This window comes from Hypomesus transpacificus, chromosome 19, assembly GCF_021917145.1.
Source record: "Hypomesus transpacificus isolate Combined female chromosome 19, fHypTra1, whole genome shotgun sequence".
Classification (NCBI taxonomy): domain Eukaryota; kingdom Metazoa; phylum Chordata; class Actinopteri; order Osmeriformes; family Osmeridae; genus Hypomesus; species Hypomesus transpacificus.
Window position 1 is genome coordinate 12,752,348 of NC_061078.1, and position 20,471 is coordinate 12,772,818.

The 20,471-nt window shown below is 44.5% G+C and overlaps 1 protein-coding gene across 1 annotated transcript; it reads right to left on the reverse strand.

Moving 5' to 3' along the window:
• Nucleotides 1-473: 473 nt before the first annotated feature.
• On the reverse strand, nucleotides 474-18,416 carry alx4a (ALX homeobox 4a). The gene is made up of 4 exons (XM_047042420.1): nucleotides 18,065-18,416; nucleotides 9,280-9,296; nucleotides 2,376-2,482; nucleotides 474-1,669 (listed from the first exon to the last, which is right to left on the reverse strand). The coding sequence occupies exons 1-4, from the start codon at nucleotides 18,412-18,414 to the stop codon at nucleotides 1,349-1,351; spliced, it is 795 nt and encodes a 264-aa protein (XP_046898376.1). The 5' UTR covers nucleotides 18,415-18,416; the 3' UTR covers nucleotides 474-1,348.
• Between the last annotated feature and the right edge of the window lie 2,055 nt (nucleotides 18,417-20,471).

Sequence of the window (20,471 nt, forward strand, 5' to 3'; positions counted from 1 at the left end):
GATGCCCAGTCGGTGGCAACCCACAGGGATATCCTTTACCACTCGGACCTAACAGCTAGACTGAGTCAGAGCTGATGACATGCATGGATCAAACACTTGCTGACCACTGATTTCCTTTCTGGGTTTCAATCTTTCTTGGGTAGCGTCAGTGTAACCTGCACACGGCCTAAGACTGCTTGCGGCTGGACGGAGGTGTTATTTCTGGATGCTTCACTAACGGCCTTTTCTCCTGGACGTCCTGAAAGTGGAAACGTGAGGTGAGAAAAAGCCAGGTCAGGAAATGGTAAGCGCAGGAGTGTCCTTGTGCAGACAGAGGTAGGCCTGTGTGGCTCCTAGGCCCCCACAGCCCAGAGCGCAGCAGGCCTGCTGAGCCACCCCCGCCCCCTCAACCAACCCCTCTCTCTCTCTCGCACACCCCCACACACACCATTTCCCTCCTCCCCTCCCCACCTCACCACTTCAGGCTCCTGCAGCCCTGTAACAGGCTGGTCAAGTCAAAGGGGCAGTCTGTCAAGGGTCTGTCTTTCTGTGTCTTTATGGCTGTCTTGTCTATCTGTCTGGTTGTCTGGTTGTCTGTCTGGCTGTCTGTCTCTGTCCCAAACACTGAAAATAAACAATGCTCTTCATCTCTCATGGAAAGTTCTGATATTTTCAAATATTTTAACTATGAAAAAGTAGTCTTTGTGCTTTGTTTTGTATTTGACTGTTGCCAAGACATTGTGGAGATGTTAGTTCAATCTGCATAAGTCCTGCATTAATATGTATGTGCTTTGCGGGAGGATAGATTCTGTGACAAAACCAAAAGCTAAATTATCCAGAGAAAAACACACTTAAAACTTAAATACTAGAAAAGAACAATCAAATATAACAACACCTGAACAGAAAAGCCATTTCAGCACTCAATAATATGTGTGTTACAGCATTTCCTGTATGTTGTGAATAAGTGCAGGGATTGGTTTGAATCAACTTTTTTCCTTTGGTTTTCCTTAGTTGAAATTATGATCACTGTACCACAAGTTGTTCCCAGCAAGCCGCCAATCCATTTGTCTTCTGATGGAAAGATTCCTACTTCAACTGTAATTGTCGTCCATCACACGACCAGTCCACTGTGTCAGGCATTCATAAGGCAATGAGGCCAGAGGCTTGTCCATTCCTCTTCAGTGAGTTGCAGCACCCAGCAGTTGGCTATGGGCTTTTCTATGGCTTTTTATCATCATTATTCTAGGTCATCACTATTGCTGTTACAGTGGCACACAGATCCCCACCTATCTCTGTTGTGGACGGCTTGTTCTGGACTCTGGGGCTCCAGAGGTTCCAAGGGGCCCCTGTCCTTCCCGCTCCGGGGGCATCATGTTGCCCAGGAGATGGCAGCGCTGTGCTCTTTGGCCTTCATGCGCAGGGCGGCGATGCTGGAGGACTTGCGGTCAGGGTCCATGTTGAGGTCGTATCCGTTGATGCCCGTGCCTACCCCCTGGGGCCCCCCGAACAAGCTGCCCATGTGTGTCTGTCCCATGTGGCCCCCAGGGCTGGCCACGCCCAGGAAGTCAGACACACCGCTGCTGGCGTGGGGGTGAGGGGTCATGCAGGAGGTGACAGTGTCACAGGGCACCACACAGCCCGGGACGGGGGAAGCAGCACTGCTGCCACCAATCCACGATGGGTTCTGGATCTGAAAGGGGGAAGGGAAGTGAAAGAGAGAGGGAGGGACAGAGAGAGGGAGTAAAAGAGAAAGGAGAGGAAAAGGGAGAGAGAAATAAATATGCAGAAGTGAGAGAGAGAGAAGCCGAAGAGAAGAGAAAGAGAGAGAGAGAGAGAGAGAGAGAGAGAGAGAGAGAGAGAGAGAGAGAGAGAGAGAGAGATGGTTAGAACATTAGATCAAGGAGAAGGCATCTTTCCACCACCTTGACTGGCTCCCCTAAAATCCCTACTTCCTGTCTCCCCCTCCACATAGGGCAGCATTGTTCAGGGAGCTGATAGGGAGGTGTGTGTGTGTGTGGGGGAGTAGTATGAGATGAGTAGTGAGGTTGAGGAGCCAGATGTGCACAAAACTGCATTCCACAGCGTCTCTCTCTCACACACACACACACACACACGAGTGCAAACACACACACACACAAACACACACACCCTCACCCTTTGACCCTCTGCACAGACTAATAATAAATTGGGGGTGCTCTCCAGGTCCCTGTGAGGGTGTGTCTGGCCTGTCAACCTTACTCTCCAAGGGGGTCGGATTTCTTTCTCCTCTGAACCCACTGGTCTGTCATTAGATAACAGAGAACGACAGTGAGGGAGGGAAAGGGAGCGAGAGCTGGGAAAGGCCTTCCCACATGCTGAGGTCGTCTCCCCCTGTACTGCTGCTCCCCAGCGCCTACCTGTGCATAGTTCTCCGGCCGGGTGAGCAGAGGCAGTTCGTACGCCGTGGAGAAGTGTGTTCGGACCTGCTGCATCTGCCCGAAACGTTCTCTCTTCCTCCACTTAGCTCTGCGATTCTGGAACCACACCTGCGGGGCGGGAAGGGGGGGAGGGGGGCAAGGTCAAGACTGAGAAACATAGGGGCTGGCGTTTGGGGTTGGGGTTAAGTCTGGATTTGGGTTTTGGGTTGCTGACAGGGTTCAAGTTTAGGTCTAGGTCTGGGTATGCCCCTGGACCTGGGCCTTTGTACCACTGTCAGTATAGATTCTGGTCTTGGCCTTTTTGGCTGTGTGCTGTTATGTTAGTGTGTGCAGCTTAGGGAACAGAGAGAGTTGAGAGCTGGAAGGAGTTTGATGTTCTGGGGGAGTTGACAGGTCCTGCGAAGGCCTCCTCTGAGTTCCCCTCCTATCAGTACGATCAGCAGCAGGAGGTTGGAGAGTGTGTGTGTGTGTACATGTGCATGTGTGAAAGTGTGTGTGTGTGTGTGTGGTGTGAAGTACACATGGGGGTAGGAGGTAGCTCAAACCCCTAGAAGCCTGTGGCTTTGAATAACAACGCTTCATCAAGTCGTTTTCGAATTCACCTCTTCTTCAGTTACAAATAACATGATTATTTTCAGTTGAAAAATGATACCAAGCACTTCAGCCAAAACATATCTGATAACTTCAGCACATTAATACAGATCTGAAACTGTGGAAAGCAGAACAGTGTGCTACATGGCAGATAAAGGGAGATGTTAGGCTCACTGTCTCAGAAGCATGGAGACATTCCATTCCTTGTGATCTATTCTTCGTCTCAGCTTAACTCTATTTATTTATTGATTCAGGGAAGAGGGGGGCCTTTTCACAGGGAGCATCTCCTTTGTTTGGCAATCTTGATTCGTCACAGTTTGAACTTGGTTCGAAGGATGAGCCTTTGGTCAATCAGTCTGTGGTTTGCCCAGATACTGATGGGAAATTTCCCAATCAAAGCACATGGTATGTATGCTGTATTATGTATAGCACACATTCACACACATAAACTCACAAACTCATGGTCACACACATATCATTCACCTACATGCACACACACACAAACGCCCATCAAACACACACAGATGTTCAAGAGAAACAAGAGATTGAATTTACAAAGCGCCGAACCTTGGGGCTGAGCAGGCAATCAGAAAAAAAAAGAAAAAGACAAGGATGGCCTCCATTACAGACAACAAGTAGTGGAGAGTCCTCAAAACAAAACGTTTACAGACCCTCTCCGCCTCTCTCCTTTGTTTTTGGACAAAAATAGGGCAATCTTCTCCTGACCAAAGTGTGCCGTAATCACCTCTGACATCGGAGCCTAAAACAGTTGTTTATTGAAAGCATTATTGTGTTTGAATTTCCATCAAAGAGGGTGAAAGGCATGTAAATACAGCCAGTCTCTGAAGAGCTTAGCTCTGGCGCCCACCTCTGCACTGTGTCACAGTGTTCAGGCCCAGCTTGCTATCTCAGAGCGGGGTAACACGATAGGCCCGGCTGGCTGTGATTGCAGTGAATGTCAGAGCCCAGAGCACTGTCCCTGGACTTCACATCATCTGTTTGGAAAGCTTTGCTAACTGATTGTACAGATAAATATGTGGTCAGAGAACACATGGGTGATTTAGTGTGCGCTGTGATAGATGAGGGCTTTTTGTGTTGTCCTATTGAATAGCTGTGTCTCCCCGCGTTGCCAAACGTTTCCCTGTACGTCCCGCCGCTGACGTTATCTCTCGCTCCTCGTTTGTGAATTTTTGGATTTCTTGACTCACACTCATCCTACTTTCTATAAATCTTAGGTAGGGAATTTGGGAAATTGGAAAGTGAGATGGGAAAACGTTCAAACTCAACCTTGTTTTCATTTCGTGTTTAATTTCCTGACGCCTAAAGCCCTGGCTTTCCTGATGCCGCCCTCCCCTGACCTGAGGGAGACGCGCAGACGAGAGAGACAGCTTTCCACGCCCACCTTCTCTTTTTGCTGAAGTCATCCATTTCACGTCACCATGTCCCTGTCGTCTCTCTGGGAATCCGGTGTTTAACCACATGGTCCCAGTGACAATCAGAAAGGAACTGTTACATGTCATATCTTGAGCCATACCGTATCTCTGTCATACAGTCAAGCCTGGTGACCTGTGCTGTGTCCAGATCCTGCTCTGGCTGTAGTTCTGCAGAGCCTAAAACCACTCTCTGCTGTGCACGCTGGCCAGGAGTGACAGTAATTGGTAAAGACGTGACAGCTAAACTAGCTCAGAAATGGACTATGATGTTTTATTTATGTTCTGGCGAGAGAGAGAAAGAGCGGAGAAACGCCAAACGGGCCCTAGCAGGGGTGCCGGGCAGACAGAGACTTTGAAGTCTGAAACCAGCTGACAGGATCTGAACTGGCTCCTCTATCCCCCGCCATTCTAGAAAAAACACACAGCCTGCACAATGAAACAGCCCAATAAGGAAGCAATGTATTTAGTATGAACCTCACCCAGGTGTAACACTGGCAAACTATCTCTCCCGGTATCTCCATCTTCCAGTTCCAACACTGCCCTGCAACCACAGAGCTTCAGAATGACAAAAGGACCAGTCAGAGAGGAGGGACGTGGTGTTTTTGAAACCCCCTGACCCCTGATCCGACCATGTATCTGGGGTGCATATGACTCAGGGCTAAACTGACTTCCTCCCTTTGAAACCAGTAGACTAGAAAAGCAAACATCTCCCAGGCTCACGTTTATAGTGAGGCCTCTTTACAAGCCCCTCTTGTTTCGTCAGTTTTAAGTGGACATAGAGGGGTGGAGGTAGGTTGCAGGATATTGACATTTAGAATAGGCCATGCTTAAATCCATTGTTTCCACTTTGATGTGGTTTTCAATTGCTTCATATAAGAAATATATAGCCATAAATATATCAGGATTTATCATCGGTGGTGCATCAATTGACAAAGGAATCTATCTAGCATTGTTCACAGATGTTAAAAACAGTCAGACAAAGGTTTCAACTGCATGCCAATGGCTTAACAATAGCAACCTTCCACTCAGAGCTGCGTATGAAACGGGAAATAGGGTTGTGGGGTTTGTCCAAGCCTGTTTGTCCACTTAAGATCCAGAATTCATGAGCTGCGAGTTCCTTTCTTGTGTAAGTGACCTGGATAAAGAGTGTCAAGTCTGTTTCTCTGACTGACGAGGCATCTTGAGTCTTTTATCTTTCAACTCGAGTGCTTTAAGAGGGCCTCAGGGAGAGCTGGGGGCTATAAAGGGCCCAGCTGAGACTAGACTGAGGCTGGGGCAGACCTAGGCTCCAGTAAGAGACAGAGAGAGAGACAGAGAGAGAGACAGAGAGAGAGAGAGAGAGAGAGAGAGGAGAGAGAGAGAGAGAGAGAGAGAGGAGAGAGAGAGAGAGAGAGAGAGAGAGAGAGAGAGAGAGAGAGAGAGAGAGCAGGGGAGCAGCATACCTCCAGAACCTCCAGGCTGAGTTATAACCCTCTGGCTCTAGGGACTTCCTGTATTTCACTGCAAGGTTTCTGGCCACTGCTTCAGCACATGTCATGTTAAAAGGCTAGAGCTGATCTCATCCCTCAGAATCTTTCATCCAGACTCTCACAGTGGTAAACAACGCTAACTCATTCCAACATGAAGCTGCTGTTTACTGACAACAGTGTGTTTGGGGGCCTCTCAATCACCGTTTTTGAGCTTTTATGGAACATATAAATATGCTAAAGGAGCGAGACAGAGTATAGCATTGAATCAATTAAATCAACAAAGCTGGTCCAATGTTGACCCCCGGACTAAAGCTAAAGGCTCATGGGAAGGATTTCACACCTCTGCTGGAGAGCACAGGAGGGACACATTCTTCCCTGAACAGGATGTTAATGAAAGAAAAACAGAATGAATCCAGGGGCTTTTTCTAGACTTTGTATGGGTACACGTGTGTGTCTCCGTGTGTACACGGTCGCAAGGGCCGCGTCGTAGTCTATCCACCAAAGCTGGAATGCAGCAGTGGTCATGGAAGGATTATATGCAAATCAGCCCGGAAGGTCACAGGAAGGTTCCAGGTTTGTGGGGTTTGAGCCTCAGGCCTGACTAGCCGCGAGCAGAGCCAGGGTTCAGAGTCCGGGTAGAGGAGCACAGCTGAGCTGAGCAGTGAAGATCAGAGGAGAGCAAAGCGGAGCAGAGCGTGTCTCCTCATATGTTGATGAAAGTCTACTCCCCCGACAGTGAACATGTGAGGCTCAGGCAGGCAAGCAGGCCCCCTGCCCTGCGTTGGCCCCTACTCCTCCACGCACCTCCCTCACTCCCCCGCTCCCCTGCTCCCATTCGTCCTCCCACACGACCAGATAAATCTTTCCCCCTGGGAGCGGGGTGACGTTATCTCTAGCTGCAGATGTGGAGGGATTGATGTGACGCCGTCCGCAAGCTGTGTCCACTCGTCCTCGAGTGGGAAAATATCAATCTGACCGGATAAGGCGAAGTCAGTGAAGTCAATCTGTTCTTGGAGGTCGCCGTTTGGGTCCCCTAATCGAGGCTCGCGCCAAGCTCGTCAATGGAACTCGCTAAGGAGGGTTAAACAAACGGAGCGCGGGGTCAACGCCTCACCTGTACGCGTGCCTCCGTGAGGTCGGTCCTGAGCGCCAGCTGCTCGCGGGCGTACACGTCGGGGTAGTGCGTCTTCTGGAACACCTTCTCCAGCTCCTCCAGCTGGTAGGAGGTGAAGGTGGTGCGGTTGCGTCGCTTCTTGCCTTTGTTGCTCTCGCCCTCGCCCTTGTCCATGGCGCTGGCCAGGTCACTGCCGGGCCTGTCGGAGGGTCCCTTCACTCCCTGGTCCTTCACACCCAGGTAACTGCCGTCCATCCCAGAGGCGTCAGAGGTCGGGGGCAGGTCAGAATCGGTCAGCCCTGAGCTGTCTTTACCTGGAGGGTGAAAAGACACCAGACGAAAAGAGGAAGAATCCATTAGAACGGACAGGTCCTACAGTTGTTTTGTTTGTTAAGGACAAAGTATGTTTCTTGGCCACAATCTGAAACTTTAAGAAAATGTGTCCTTAGAAGTATGTAGTATGTATAATCTATCTTTGTGACAAATCTCCTTGGTTACTGCTGCCAGTGTCTGACCATAAATCCCTCTCTAATGTCATGGGAAACAGACATTCAGTCCATAATCACATACGGTTAGAAAATTATAGCTTTTCACTATGCCTTTCTCTCTCTCTCTCTCTCTCTCTCTCTCTCTCTCTCTCTCTCTCTCTCTCTCTCTCTCTCTCTCTCTCTCTCTCTCTCTCTTTCTCTCTCTCTCTCTCTCTCTCTCTCTCTCTCTCTCTCTCTCTCTCTCTCTCTCTCTCTCTCTCTCTCTCTCTCTCTCCTCCTCTCTCTCTCTCTCTCTCTCTTTATCTATGTCAATGTCTCTCCATCTTACACACAGACACACACATACGCAATCTCTCACACAAAACACCTCCCCATCTAATCTGGAGAGCTCAGGTCTTCAACAGCCGGCATGTGTGTGTTGTGGCTGCAAAGTGACGCTCATTTAGGAACATGACCATACTAACCTGGCAACAAGACTGTCAGTGGCAATTTGCTGGCCATTAATTTGTAGCCAGGGGAAGAAAATACATACAGACACACACAGACACGCGCACACACATACACACATACTGCAGACTAGCCGTGAAACCTCAGTCAGCTTACTGATCATAAATTCCCTTAGAGCTAGCCTGTTCTAGTATGGCATTCGTTATTTTGCCATGCCAACACTGTAAGCCCTCACCTTTCTGTCTCATGCCCTGATCCCTGCGGCTCATTAAACCCTCTCCATTCCAGCCTCAGTGCGTAGCTCTGTAATGACTAGGGCCTCTCACACACACTGTAATGAATTCAAAAATCTCCCCATTAGAAAAGCATATAGTGATTTTTAAGCTTGTCCAGCATCTGGCCCGGAGACAAAAAGAAAACAGCTTCCATACATCTATCCCATACCCCTCCCCTCCCCACCCCCCCTCCCCCCCCGCTTAGTTGGGTCTCCTTTGGCCCAGTCTAGTGGTGATTCTCGGCACTGCACCTCTGCTCAGATGGTTTCCGAGAGATGGGTGGTTATTTTAGGGAACCGGGGTTGAGATGTGCTCATTTCTTATCCAGGGCTTGGTTAAAGCCTTGTCACGTTAGAGCCAGGGGCTGTATGTGTTCTTGTGAGCTTCTGGGGTGGATACTGCTCCCAGCATGACAGCCATACAGAGCCTGGGTCTACCTCACACTACCATGTTGGGTAATGGACTGCACTGTGAGGGTACCGGATAGAGCATCTAGTGGCGCACAGCCACTCTTCCGATCTCACACACACACACATGCAATACACACACATTGTGCTACACACTCACCCTTCAAGGACTAGGGTTCAGGAAACCATGCCAACCGTAAGCCTGAAGGCAGTACATGACACCTGGGAAACACAAGCCTAGCGCTGAAAGGTTTGTTTACTCTGTGGCCCACATGCTAGGAAAGTCCTCCCAAAGAAGTTGTGAATGTGAGCTGTCAGATATTGTTGACTAGTTTTAAACACTCTCAGTATAACGTTTTTGATTGTGTGAGTTTTCCAACCGTGGGTCCCCAGGACAGTAAGACGATTCTGATGAGGCCAGGACTGAGGCTGGAGGCATGTGGGCCTGTAGGCCTTAGCTGGGCCTTAGCTGAGCCGAGATCTCAGGCAGGGCCGGTGTTGGGACCTGGGTCTGTCCGGGGGGGTAATGGCTCCCACATTGCCTGCTTACTGCCCACGACTGACACATCCAATCAGTCTCGAGAGGAGCGAGTGGGCTCACCCCAACGTAAATATTTGGGAGTTATTCCCTTATAGCCGCTTCCACCCAGGGTCCCTACAAGGCGAGGCGGTCAGGCTGGTTGAAACACAAGCGTTTCTTACTGATCAAAGCCTCTTGTTTATACCCTGTGTCATTGACGGTTTTTGGCAGGCATGGGGTATTGTGACAGGCTCCCGCTTCACCTGGGTGTGCGCCGGCCTGGCCCCCGGGGCTCTCGTCTGCCCAAGGTGAAAAGAGACGGGGCCTCCCGCAGGTCCTGCCATATGGAGCAGGAACATGAGAAAGCCTCAATGCAAAACCACGTCAGTCAGGAGAACGGAGGGGTTGGAGAAGGAGGGGGGGGGGGGGGCTGTGAGAGCGTAGCCTCTGGGGGGGACATGGAAGGGCAGAGTTGTTCCTGTTAAGGTTACAGGGCTGGATTAGGGAGGATTCCAGCGAGAAAGGGTTTTTAGACTGAGATCACCAGAAGAATTTGGAAATGGAGAGGTGAGATCTGACACAAAGATCTGCCCTTCCAACCGAGGAATAAATATCTTCCTTCATGACACAGAAAGGAAAATCTTATCAGTCATCATCAATCACTCCTGTCTGGATAAATATCGAGATACTTTGTCAACTGATTGAAGAGACTGACTTTCTTTCATCATTATGGTGCTTGTCCCGGAGGGGGGATGTCCAACCTGTTAGCTTCCCACCCCTATCTCCAGGATATGCACCAAGACGAAGACACAGGAAACCGTGCTCAGTTTCACACTTCACCTCTACTGTAGGCCCCTGGCTTGTTATCAGACAAAACACTAGCACTTCTTCACTGTCATTCGAAAAAGCACCAGGATTTCATCCTATATTTCACTGGAACAGAGTTTGTCACTGTTCTGGGTTGTGGGTTCATGGGGAGTCAGATGGCTGAGCGGTTAGGGAATTGGCCTATTAATCAGAAGGTTGCCGGTTCGATTCCCCCAGAAAATGACGTTGTGTCCTTGGGCAAGGCACTTCACCGTACTTGCCTCGGGGGGAATGTCCCTGTACTTACTGTAAGTCGCTCTGGATAAGAGCTCTGCTAAATGACTAAATGCATAGTCCAGGGAAGGTACAAGTTCAATTGTGTCAGCTAGTAAGATTAAGAACCACATTAAGCACTTAGACCAGAAGTACCTGAAACGATTGGGGCTGGGTGGAGTTCACCAGTGGGTAAGAAAAGAGGTGAGGTTCAACTCAAGAACTAATTGGCAGTTTAACCCTAAGAGTATTCACACCTGCCTGCAGAGCAAGAAAGGGTCTTGTAAACCCATTTTAACAGCGTCTACATTTACCCCTAAACATGTATCCCAAACTGTTCATATTTCATATTAATGCTCATTTCTATGATCATAGACACACCAGAGAGCAGAAACAAGTTAGTGAAAGTAGCACAGGGCAGGTATGGCCTCACTATTGGCTAATTTATGTGGGATAGAAGACAATAGTTCTCCCCTCCAAGATATCGGTGTCAGACCTCTTAAAGTTGGCAAGGTCAAGCCTTCAGTGGGGACTGCCGTTAAGTCGCTGTTGAAAACGAAGGGGGGACATCAAAGTGTAATTTCACTGGCTGTAAAGCGACAGGGCGCCTCTCCTGGCTTTTTATTGAACAGGATGGCTGAGGTCAGCTCACAGCATTCAACAGAAACACTATACAATAGACTGCCTGCAGTGGCCAAGGAGGACTCATGGCAACATATCCCAAGACCTGAACAATAATATCCCAAATATTAGAAAACATAAATAACAGAGATAGAGTGTAAGTAGTCTGGCTTTCATAGATCCTTGTTTTGACTGGATGCTGGAAGCGGAGGAAATTAGTATAAGCTGTTTGCTCTGCTAACATTTATTTGGAACTCTAATTTGGTTTATTTTCCCTAGTTAAAATATGGATTGGACCGTAATCGGGGAGTTTCTGTGAAGTCCAGCCAAAACTGATGATTCCTGTTTTGGAGTCAATACACAGTCTCCAGTATGTGAGGAGTGTTTTGCAAATAATACAGTAAATGGTCAAAGTAATTTTCATGTTGAGATTTAACTGTCAAAACTGACAACTAAAATTGATATTGAGAAACTGATACTGAGAGAAAAAAAAAACTATTGCTGGTAACTGTGAAAACAGACATGTACTGGGATAGCCTTGTTAGCAGGCTTGGGCTACCAATTCTCAAAACCAGAGTTAATCTGCTACCCAGAGACTGATGAGTTCACCGGCTCAGCTCTCCAGATTCAGCTAAACGACCTTGTTTCCAGTGGAGAGCACAATGACATCTCCATGAATAGCATGACAGTGTGGAGACCGTACGGTGTCAGTTGCAGTCTCGGGCCGTTCAAGGTTAGACAGAACTGACAAATAGCAACACAGACTTGTACTGGCTAGTAAAAATAGATTGTTCCTTTACCCTGACCACCAAAGTACTGTTTTATGGAACTATGCACTTCAGATTTTTAGATATATTCACTATTTGTACATGGTTTTGGATAACAGTATCTATTACAGTAAATTAAATGTCAAATGTATTGTATGTATCCAGGCATAAGCACCCAATCTCAAACACACACACATACTTTATAATCCCCTTAACGTCTACCTGTGTGTATGAACAGGTGCAAGCACACTATCAAAAATGTATGAATTTGTAGGTATTGGATTGTATTAACATGCCCTCTACTGTATTTACACAAGTCAAAAGTTTTAAAAATGGGCAGGGGAGTTAACAAGAGCATGTTTAAGCCATAACTTCACACCAGTCAGCACCCTGTAAATATCCATGAACTACAGTAGGCCTTCTGTTTGTGCTACCATCTCTGATAGGTTGCCATGGACTTTGAAGTCCATTTCCACGGGCTGAGCAGGGAGATGAATCATCTCAGCAGGCTGCTGTAAAGTGCACACGCTGCGTGAAAAAACAACTGCTATGGTAGAGAATCCACAAAGACCCACATGAAGATAAATTACCTTTTTCCCTTTCACGTTCTCTGCTTGCCACAGCTGGTATTTCAACACAATCCAAAAACTTTAAACCCAAAATAACATTCAACTGAAAAATGGAAGGAAAATGATTGTAGTACATTTGGGTTTGAGTTGGGTAGATACAAGACAAGATTTAGTCTTGTGTCTACGTCTACAGTTGAACTCTCACTATTTACTGGGAGATCCTGAGTTGATGTGGTTGTTGTCGTGTGTCCATCCTCTCCTCCTACTGAGGGCTAGGCCTCTCTGGGGGGGTTAAAACCACAATGAGACAAACACTTGTTTCACAGGGAAAGCTTATAATAAAAAAGCTTGAGTTGGTCCCTGTCATCTTAGGATAATGTGGATCCCACACACATACCCTGAAGTCAAAGGAATCTAAGAATAAAACCACATGAACAATACTGAGGAAATACATCCTTCTACTGCTTCAAGTCTTGAGTTCTATATCCTGTAAATGACTGAATTCATTATCATTTTCAAACAAATACCCAAGTACCAAAGGAATTAGTCAAAACCGTCATAAACAAAATAATACCACATCAACATATAAATTGTATATCAACAAAATAGTTTCATAATTTTTGAAATCCCCATACTTAAATGTTTTTCAGAATTTCTCAAAATATACATTTATTTTCTGGATATTGCATTTACAAGTTACACCGTTTGAAGCACCCCTACAAACATGATAGATATTACCAGGCCTACAGTGGTCATCAGAGAAAGTATTTGTGCTCTCCTAGGGCTTTATCCATGGTGGCTTGTATTACTCTACACAGGGCCGTCCTGAAGCACAACCTGCAGAGCAGGCCTCTCTGTGGCCCTGTCGGGCTCCCACATGTAGATTGAGCCTAATGGAAATGGCTGTGCCAAAATGTGAGCTAACTGGTAAACTGATACTGGGTCCTTGTCACCCCCAGTCATGTCAGCAGCTTGCTGCCGAAGTGTGCCCTGCTTCCCCAGCCTTCGCTAGGCCTGTCCAGGCTGCTCCGGTCCTCTCCTGCCTGTAGCACAGCCCTCTCTTGGATGGTTTCCATTACTACACTGCTCAACTCAATCAGCAGATATGGTCATAAAGGCAGGCTGAAATGGCTATGCTCTACAAAAGACAGTTAGGACAGACAGACCGTGATGGGGAATATCAAAGGCTTTGGAACGGCATGAGGGGATCTATCAGGACAGTTGATTCACACCTTGACTGCTCATGAGTGAAAACCGTGAACTGTAACCACAACAATGTACTAAAGATGTGCAACACACGGTGATTCAGGCTTCATTCTGCCAGTTATGAGTTCACTACGATAGAAAAGTACTGTTTATATGTTCTCTGACGGACCTGTGTGAGTCAGGTAATGTCTGAAATGTAAAGTAAATCCATGGGAGTGCAACAGGAGTGCAAAAATATTCTGGGCTTCCCTTGCCTTGAGGCTTAAGATATATTCTCTCATGGGATCACCTCACTATGACCAGTTTCCTCAAAAAAGTGTCAGACAGGAAAGCAAAGTTAGAAATATCTTGCTTGTCCTCAGGGAGGACTATACCAACTTAGATTAGAAAACATGACTTGTTTGCAATAACGTTGAAGTTATTCAAGTGTAGCCTGAATTTTTTTTACAGTAGAAGCCAAAGTTAGGCTCAATATTAGAATATCCACTGACATACTGCCTCTCAATTTAATACTTGCTTCCTCGTTTACACTGAAATAAAAGTGAAGGTCTAAATGAGAAAGCGAGTATTGGAAGGAAGGCTATGGATAGAAAGTTTTAATATAAATAGTGTACATATCACTTTAACAGCGCATGGTCAGCGTGCAATTATTTACTAGCGACTGAATTATGTTTAACATATTCCCATGTTCAAAAACTTTCATTGTTGACTCTCTGTTTGTATGAGGCATCTATTGACCAAGGTTAGACAAACTAGTCAACTCTGGTCACTCTGGGACTCTAAGATGTGATCTTAAGGAGATGGTCTTTGAAAGAATGAAAATAACTGAAGGAGCTGCCTTTGTACATCTGAGTTGAATTAATGGCGTGGTCCCCTACAGAGGCAAAGCTTTCCTGCCTTCCCTTTAACGCTCGCTCGTTTCGATAAAGGATGTCAGTCATACCTGTGGTCGGGCGGCCTTCTGTAACGGTGACTGTCTGGCGCAATAATAAAAATACCTTTATTAAATATAGCGCGAGTCAACCTCGGCACTCTCCTGATATATTAATTGACTTCACGTGACGTGACCTCTGATTTAAAAGGTAGGTTAATCTAAATGTTAACCAAAGTAAATAGCCTATAGTTGATCTAAAAACGTCATTAGACTTTTTGATTGTGTGACAAGTAAGCAGGGCAGTTAGTTAATACTACAGTTTCGTGTCTTGCTTTAATAAGCGAAATGGTGAATTTGCCGATGGAATCACTTAAACGTTGATAGGCTAAGTGTGTACGGAATTGACCGGAATAGTTTTAATTTAGAATGTGGGGCGGTTTTGAGTCACTCAGTTCAATAAACAAAAAGTTTAATCTATATGCACCGTTAGTGTCGAGGTGGAATATTGTAAACACAAATATTGTAGGGCTCCAGCAAGCAGATTTGAAGCAGGCCTAATTCATCATCATCCACCCATCCCCCAACCGCCCCTCACCCCCCATGTCTTTCTGTCATGCAAGGCCTTTAGTGCTTTTTTTCCAAGTCTGAACGTAAAAAGATAGGCTACCGTCTAAAATAAGAACGGCAAAATGGCTCTCGTTGATTAGACATTTAGAAGGTTTTCATGTGCGGTAATTGGCATGTCATCCGCATGTGGAGTTCAGGACCAGTTTAGCAATCCTATGCTATAGACTACAGAAGGCAACATATAACAATACTTAGGCTATATCACAAAACAGATTAACAGTCCTATATTAATGTGTTTAAGTAATCTAAAGGATTAAAACATATTTGATTAACATTATGTTGGGTTTTACAATCCTTTTTCAATAGGCCTACAAGTGCTCAGATAGGCTAATTTGGGTTAGTCAATAGGCTACAATAAAAATCGGAATGAAAATTTAAGTTCTAAATTATTCTATCGGCTTCTTTATCATTTATCATATGGGCCAGGTGCCTGATTTAAATATATACATAATTGTTGTAGTAGTTGTAGCCAATCATTCATCTTTTTATATCATAAAGACTACGCGTCATTACAAATGCATTAGGCTATGGCAGTTAGGCCTATATAGTTTAGAGACTATAGGCCTACACATTTGAAAATCAAGTGACAAATATAGTGATAAAAAGTTAATGTTTGGGCATTGTGGCCAAAAAGGTATTTGATTAAACCAAAAAGATTTGATAACATCTGCGTAACAGACTGTCATTAAATCTATATTGATGGTTAAGTTATAATGGCCCATGCGTCATCCGCTTTAACTAATTACACCACTCGGAAAGAACTGATTGCTTTATGTGCTATCATTTGGATTTATACGAATCCTAATTTGGCAGGTTTGCTTGAATCCGTCGTTCATGTTTGATTTATGCTTCGACTAGGCCTAATTGGTTCTATGCGGCGGCTTTTCGATTATTAAGTGATCATATCAACAACAATAGCCTAACAATAACCATCATCATATAGGCCTATGGTTATCAGTATTATAATCTGTATGCTCAGTTGTAAAATATGACATCGATTAACTTGAAACAACTTAATCGGTTTTTCATGAATGACCTATCTATTTTCTAGTGTGTTGGCCCGCAAGACAAAATCATTTATCAATGTCTTCTCCCTGACAGCATTCGTTATGTGCTTCTTCTCTTCTATTGATGTCTCAACTCTGTCTCAGGCCATTCTCTTTGGTCATGTGTCTCTCTCTCTCTCTCTCTCTCTCTCACTCTCTTTTCTCTCGCTCTCTCTCTCTCTCTCCCTCTCTCTCTCACTCACACACACACACACGCACACATCCTCATAAAACACGCGGCACGACTTTACATTTTTATAACAAAATCAAGTCTTGTAAAACGTATAGGCTATCCTGTTTAGAAATTAGATAGAATACCCATAGTTTATGGATCTCGAATAGCCTACAAGTTGATACAATAAGGCTGACACTGAATTCTGCCATCACTTAAAGGACAGCTTTTACTCATGTATTGACAGCCTACGTTATTAGCCTATTTATAGCTACAATGATGGCGCAACGTACGAAGAGTGCATTTACTGAATCCGTTTCTTTGCATTAACAATCAATGCTAAACGTGTCATAGTGTCTGTGCGTAAAGCTTGAATGTTGCCACAGTTAATGGCCGGGTTTCCCAGATTCGTTAAGAAGCTCTTAACACTATGAGTTTCTTAGGAGCGTTCTAAGAACTCTGAGCTTTAAGAGCTTCTTAACGAATCTGGGAAACCTGGCCAATGTAAAAAGAGTAAAAAAATAAGCACTACAATGCTTTTGTAGAATTTCTAATTTGTAAAATTATTATTATGACGATGCTCCAAATAGGCTAAGTCTCAGGCACAATATTTACACATTTTCAGGCCTTCTCTCAATTATCTCACGCATTCTTTTTGATCTCACCCCAAAGTTGCTCGCACATGGCTGGAGAAAGCGATGGATTTTGCGGTATTTGTGTTAAATTTATAGCTTGGGTGGATTTTCCCCTGCATGCGCTCAAGATGTGGCCTCTGCAAAACCCTCAGCAAGTAGATTACTGTAGCCTTTTATTTTTATTTTTTGGGGGGCTATTTATTTACAAAAAATACAGGATTGGGGATATGGCCTGTTTTAGACCTCCCTTTGATTATCCATGTTCATGCAATAATTCAAACAGGTCGAAATAAACAAGTCAATTGTAAAATGAAATACTTGGCAAATATCCGCTTTAACAACATATTATTTGCACTTGTTCTGTCCGGCTATTAACATTGTGTTAAAGAAAACGTGTTGCCATAGGGGCCTTTTAGATTAAGGGGTATCGATGAGATATGCAATCATATTCTGACCAAAGATTCGTGTGTGTGTGAGTGCGTCTCAAATGCATTCCGAGCAAGGAGATGGGGATGCTCCTAAATCTTAGTCGAATATATAATTTCCCCTCTCACTCTGTAGCCTACCTTTACAAAGTGACCTTATTGTCAAAACATTTTAACACCCCTCGGACTTATTAACGTAGGCCTATTTTATTTTATGAATATATTCAATCAACATTGTTGCACATGGTGGCCTATTTCCAAAACAATTTATCAATTAGCCTATCCATTTGCTGCCGGATTGGCCTAAAATATCATGCCGCCTAAGACATTTTCCAGTTAGCCTAAATGTTCCTTATTAATTTGGTGCTCAGTTATTATTCATGCTGAAAACCTGTTAATTTAATTGTCCGATTCAGTTCCAATATTAAGGATTGTAATGCAGATTATCGCATTAAATATAGCCTAACTCAATCGTCAAAGGGAAAATTCGATAGACGGGAGGGTTATGCCTCCCAGTAATTGTGTTACATGGATAGTTGTGTGTCTATAATATTGGTAGTAAGTTGTGAAGTCCAGCACAGTCATTTTTTAAATACCCTTGAAGAAGCAAATGTTCCTGTGTGGCTATAGTCATTCTAACACCGCGGAGACAGTCCCTTGACGTGCTACCGATTTCGTTTTGTTCAGAAGGTACGTCCGGGAAAACAGAGAAATAGCAATCTTGATAGCCAAGCTCCACGCTATAAGGAAAATATTTAAAGGACAACGAAAAATTCATAATAAATATTACGAGACATTTAAGAAGATTCACCACATTACAGGAATGTTCAATCGTTTTCTGTCACCCATTGTTCTCTCGGAGTCATAGACTAGAAATAGGACTTATCGAAAGTGTTTGCTACTCACCATAGCAAGGGATGAGCGCTCCGTTGTGTCCGCTTTCCTGGTGCAGTTTACCGCCTTCGGGGGTAGTTTTACAAGAGGACCTCTGCATGTAGAGGTGATATTTGTTAAAGGTGCCTTCACCAGCTATGGGATCCAATGACTGGCACTCCTGTTGGAATGGGCTCCGTGACTTTTCTCCGTAAGCCTGACCTTTGTTGGGCAGGAAAGTGGAGCTGTATTTGGTGTCACTCGCTTGGAATGTCCTAAAAGGGTTCGTCGGGTGATCCCTACCTTGGGGTGCAGAAGGACTATAATATGAATCCATGGATGTCATATCGCAGTATGAAACGCACGTCTCGGCGTTCATTCCTAAAAAAAGTTGCACGGCAAAAAAATACGTCCAATAGTTTTTTTGGTTATTTCCTTTTCGGAAAGGGAGGCAAACAGACACTCTCACTCACTCTCTCTCTCTGTCTCGTCCACACGCAGATGAACACACACATAGGCTACACAGTCACACACATGCACACACACAAGCAATGGCGATGCAGCTGGGTTTGGTTATAAAACGATTCAGATGTCTTCCAGTAACAGTTCTCGCTGACCAAAACCTTAAAAAAAAACTCCAGTTAAGAAGAAAACTAAATTGTGTAGGCTATTTCTTAAGATGCTACCCAAATATATCTAATGTAGCCAACTACGCAGGGCACCGCGGACTAAATCAAGACCTCTCCCGTGATTAAGTAGATGAAATGAATGGGTGAGGTCAGACCTTTGCTCAGAATTTTTTTTTTTTTGAAAATATGTGGGGGGACTTAACACATGACATTGATGTAATTAGGGATGAATATATAACTCATGTCAAGTGAAGGACAGCATCGAGGGGGCGATTTCATGGATGATTTGCAATGGTTCGCCAAGGGGACTTCATTCAAGACACATTTCACAGGACACAAAAGTTCTGAATCTTTCAGCCAATATCGGGAGACTTCTTTGTGAGACTTAATTGCATATTAAAAACACATCAAATGTAGGCACGAAATAAACCCCAAATACCCATTAACAATTGGCCGACACAACATCTGAACCCTGACCTGTAATCATAGGCCTATGTTGTGATTTCCTTTTCTTCACTAAGTTGCTTGAAATTGAATAGCAAACTCTCAAGGGCTTGATAAATAGGAAATGGTTGTATTGATCACATGGGAGAATAAAAGTTATTTTTCATGAAGTGTCGTGTATGAATAAGTTTATATGTTTAAGATTGGTATTTGTGTAATTTTGTGTAGCCTAGATCATGACTTTTTGCGTCAGAGTAGCCTACCATTTCTCTTCTATAACAACGTTTATCCACCTGCATGCCGTATTTTATTTAGTATACGCTTTTATCCAGAGTGACATACAGGGGGATTTTAACGTGTGACCTCTTGATCTAAGCTATCCAAATGCTCTTCCAATGAGCTTTACCTATTCCCATGTGCTATATCACTGATGTATTAATAGCGGTCCATAAGCTGTAATAGCACCCAGGCGTCACTCGTAGGTTTCACTCGTATGTGAAACCTATACGAGCAGAAAAAAATAAGGTGATTTTGTCAGTGGCCCACAATATTCAGCACAGAATCAGGCCAAATCAGTGATACGTGTAATACGGTGTGTACGTGTTCGTTGTTAAGGGCAATTTCCAAATTAACCATAATTTATGAATCGTTATCAGAGACTTAGCCTAAACAGTAAATTATGAATTGTTGGCCGAGACTGACTGTAGGTGTGGAATCAGTGTAGGCTACGTGTATTGGGTCCCAATTATATAGGCTATATCATATTCATAACAGGCTGTATCCTATTTAGGCTACTTATTATTTATTTACAATTATTTATTCAATTTCAGGTAATCAAACAACTTTATTTGAATCCAATCCATATGAATCTTGAAAATATTTTTGAAAGCTCAAGTCATTCGAATTCTTAAAATTTGAAATGATTTTCTTTCGTTTTAGAATGTTCAAATTGTTGGTGAGTTCTCATATTATGGGAATACAGCCTAGTAAAAAAAAGTTGTTAAATTCTTCATCAGAAGTCTTTACAGAAATGACCATAGACTTACACCTAAGGACTCTCTCCGGGGGCTCACTATTTGTATGCAAGTGATTCGCAGGGAGAGATGTTTTTAAAATATATATTTTCTTTTTTTATGAACATCAACCCTGTTTCCAATCTAAACCGCTAGATTGACCGTCAACAGTAATGCTATACGTCAAGAATAAAAACGGAGGCAAACGAGACCTAAATGACACTGTAAAACACGTTTAACCAAAGCCTTCCATATAAAAGTAAACAGAGCATATCTCCATATTGCCTCTCATTTGCGGAACATACAGTTCTTTGATTCTCACGAGTATCAGTGACATTTGGTAAAATAGC

Excerpts from the sequence above, each read along its gene's own strand:
- alx4a (XM_047042420.1), bottom strand. The coding sequence starts at position 18,414 with ATGAACGCCGAGACGTGCGTTTCATACTGCGATATGACATCCATGGAT. Across the intron at positions 1,670-2,375 it reads GGCCGGAGAACTATGCACAG|ATCCAGAACCCATCGTGGAT; the intron begins GTAGGCGCTGGG and ends TCCCCCTTTCAG.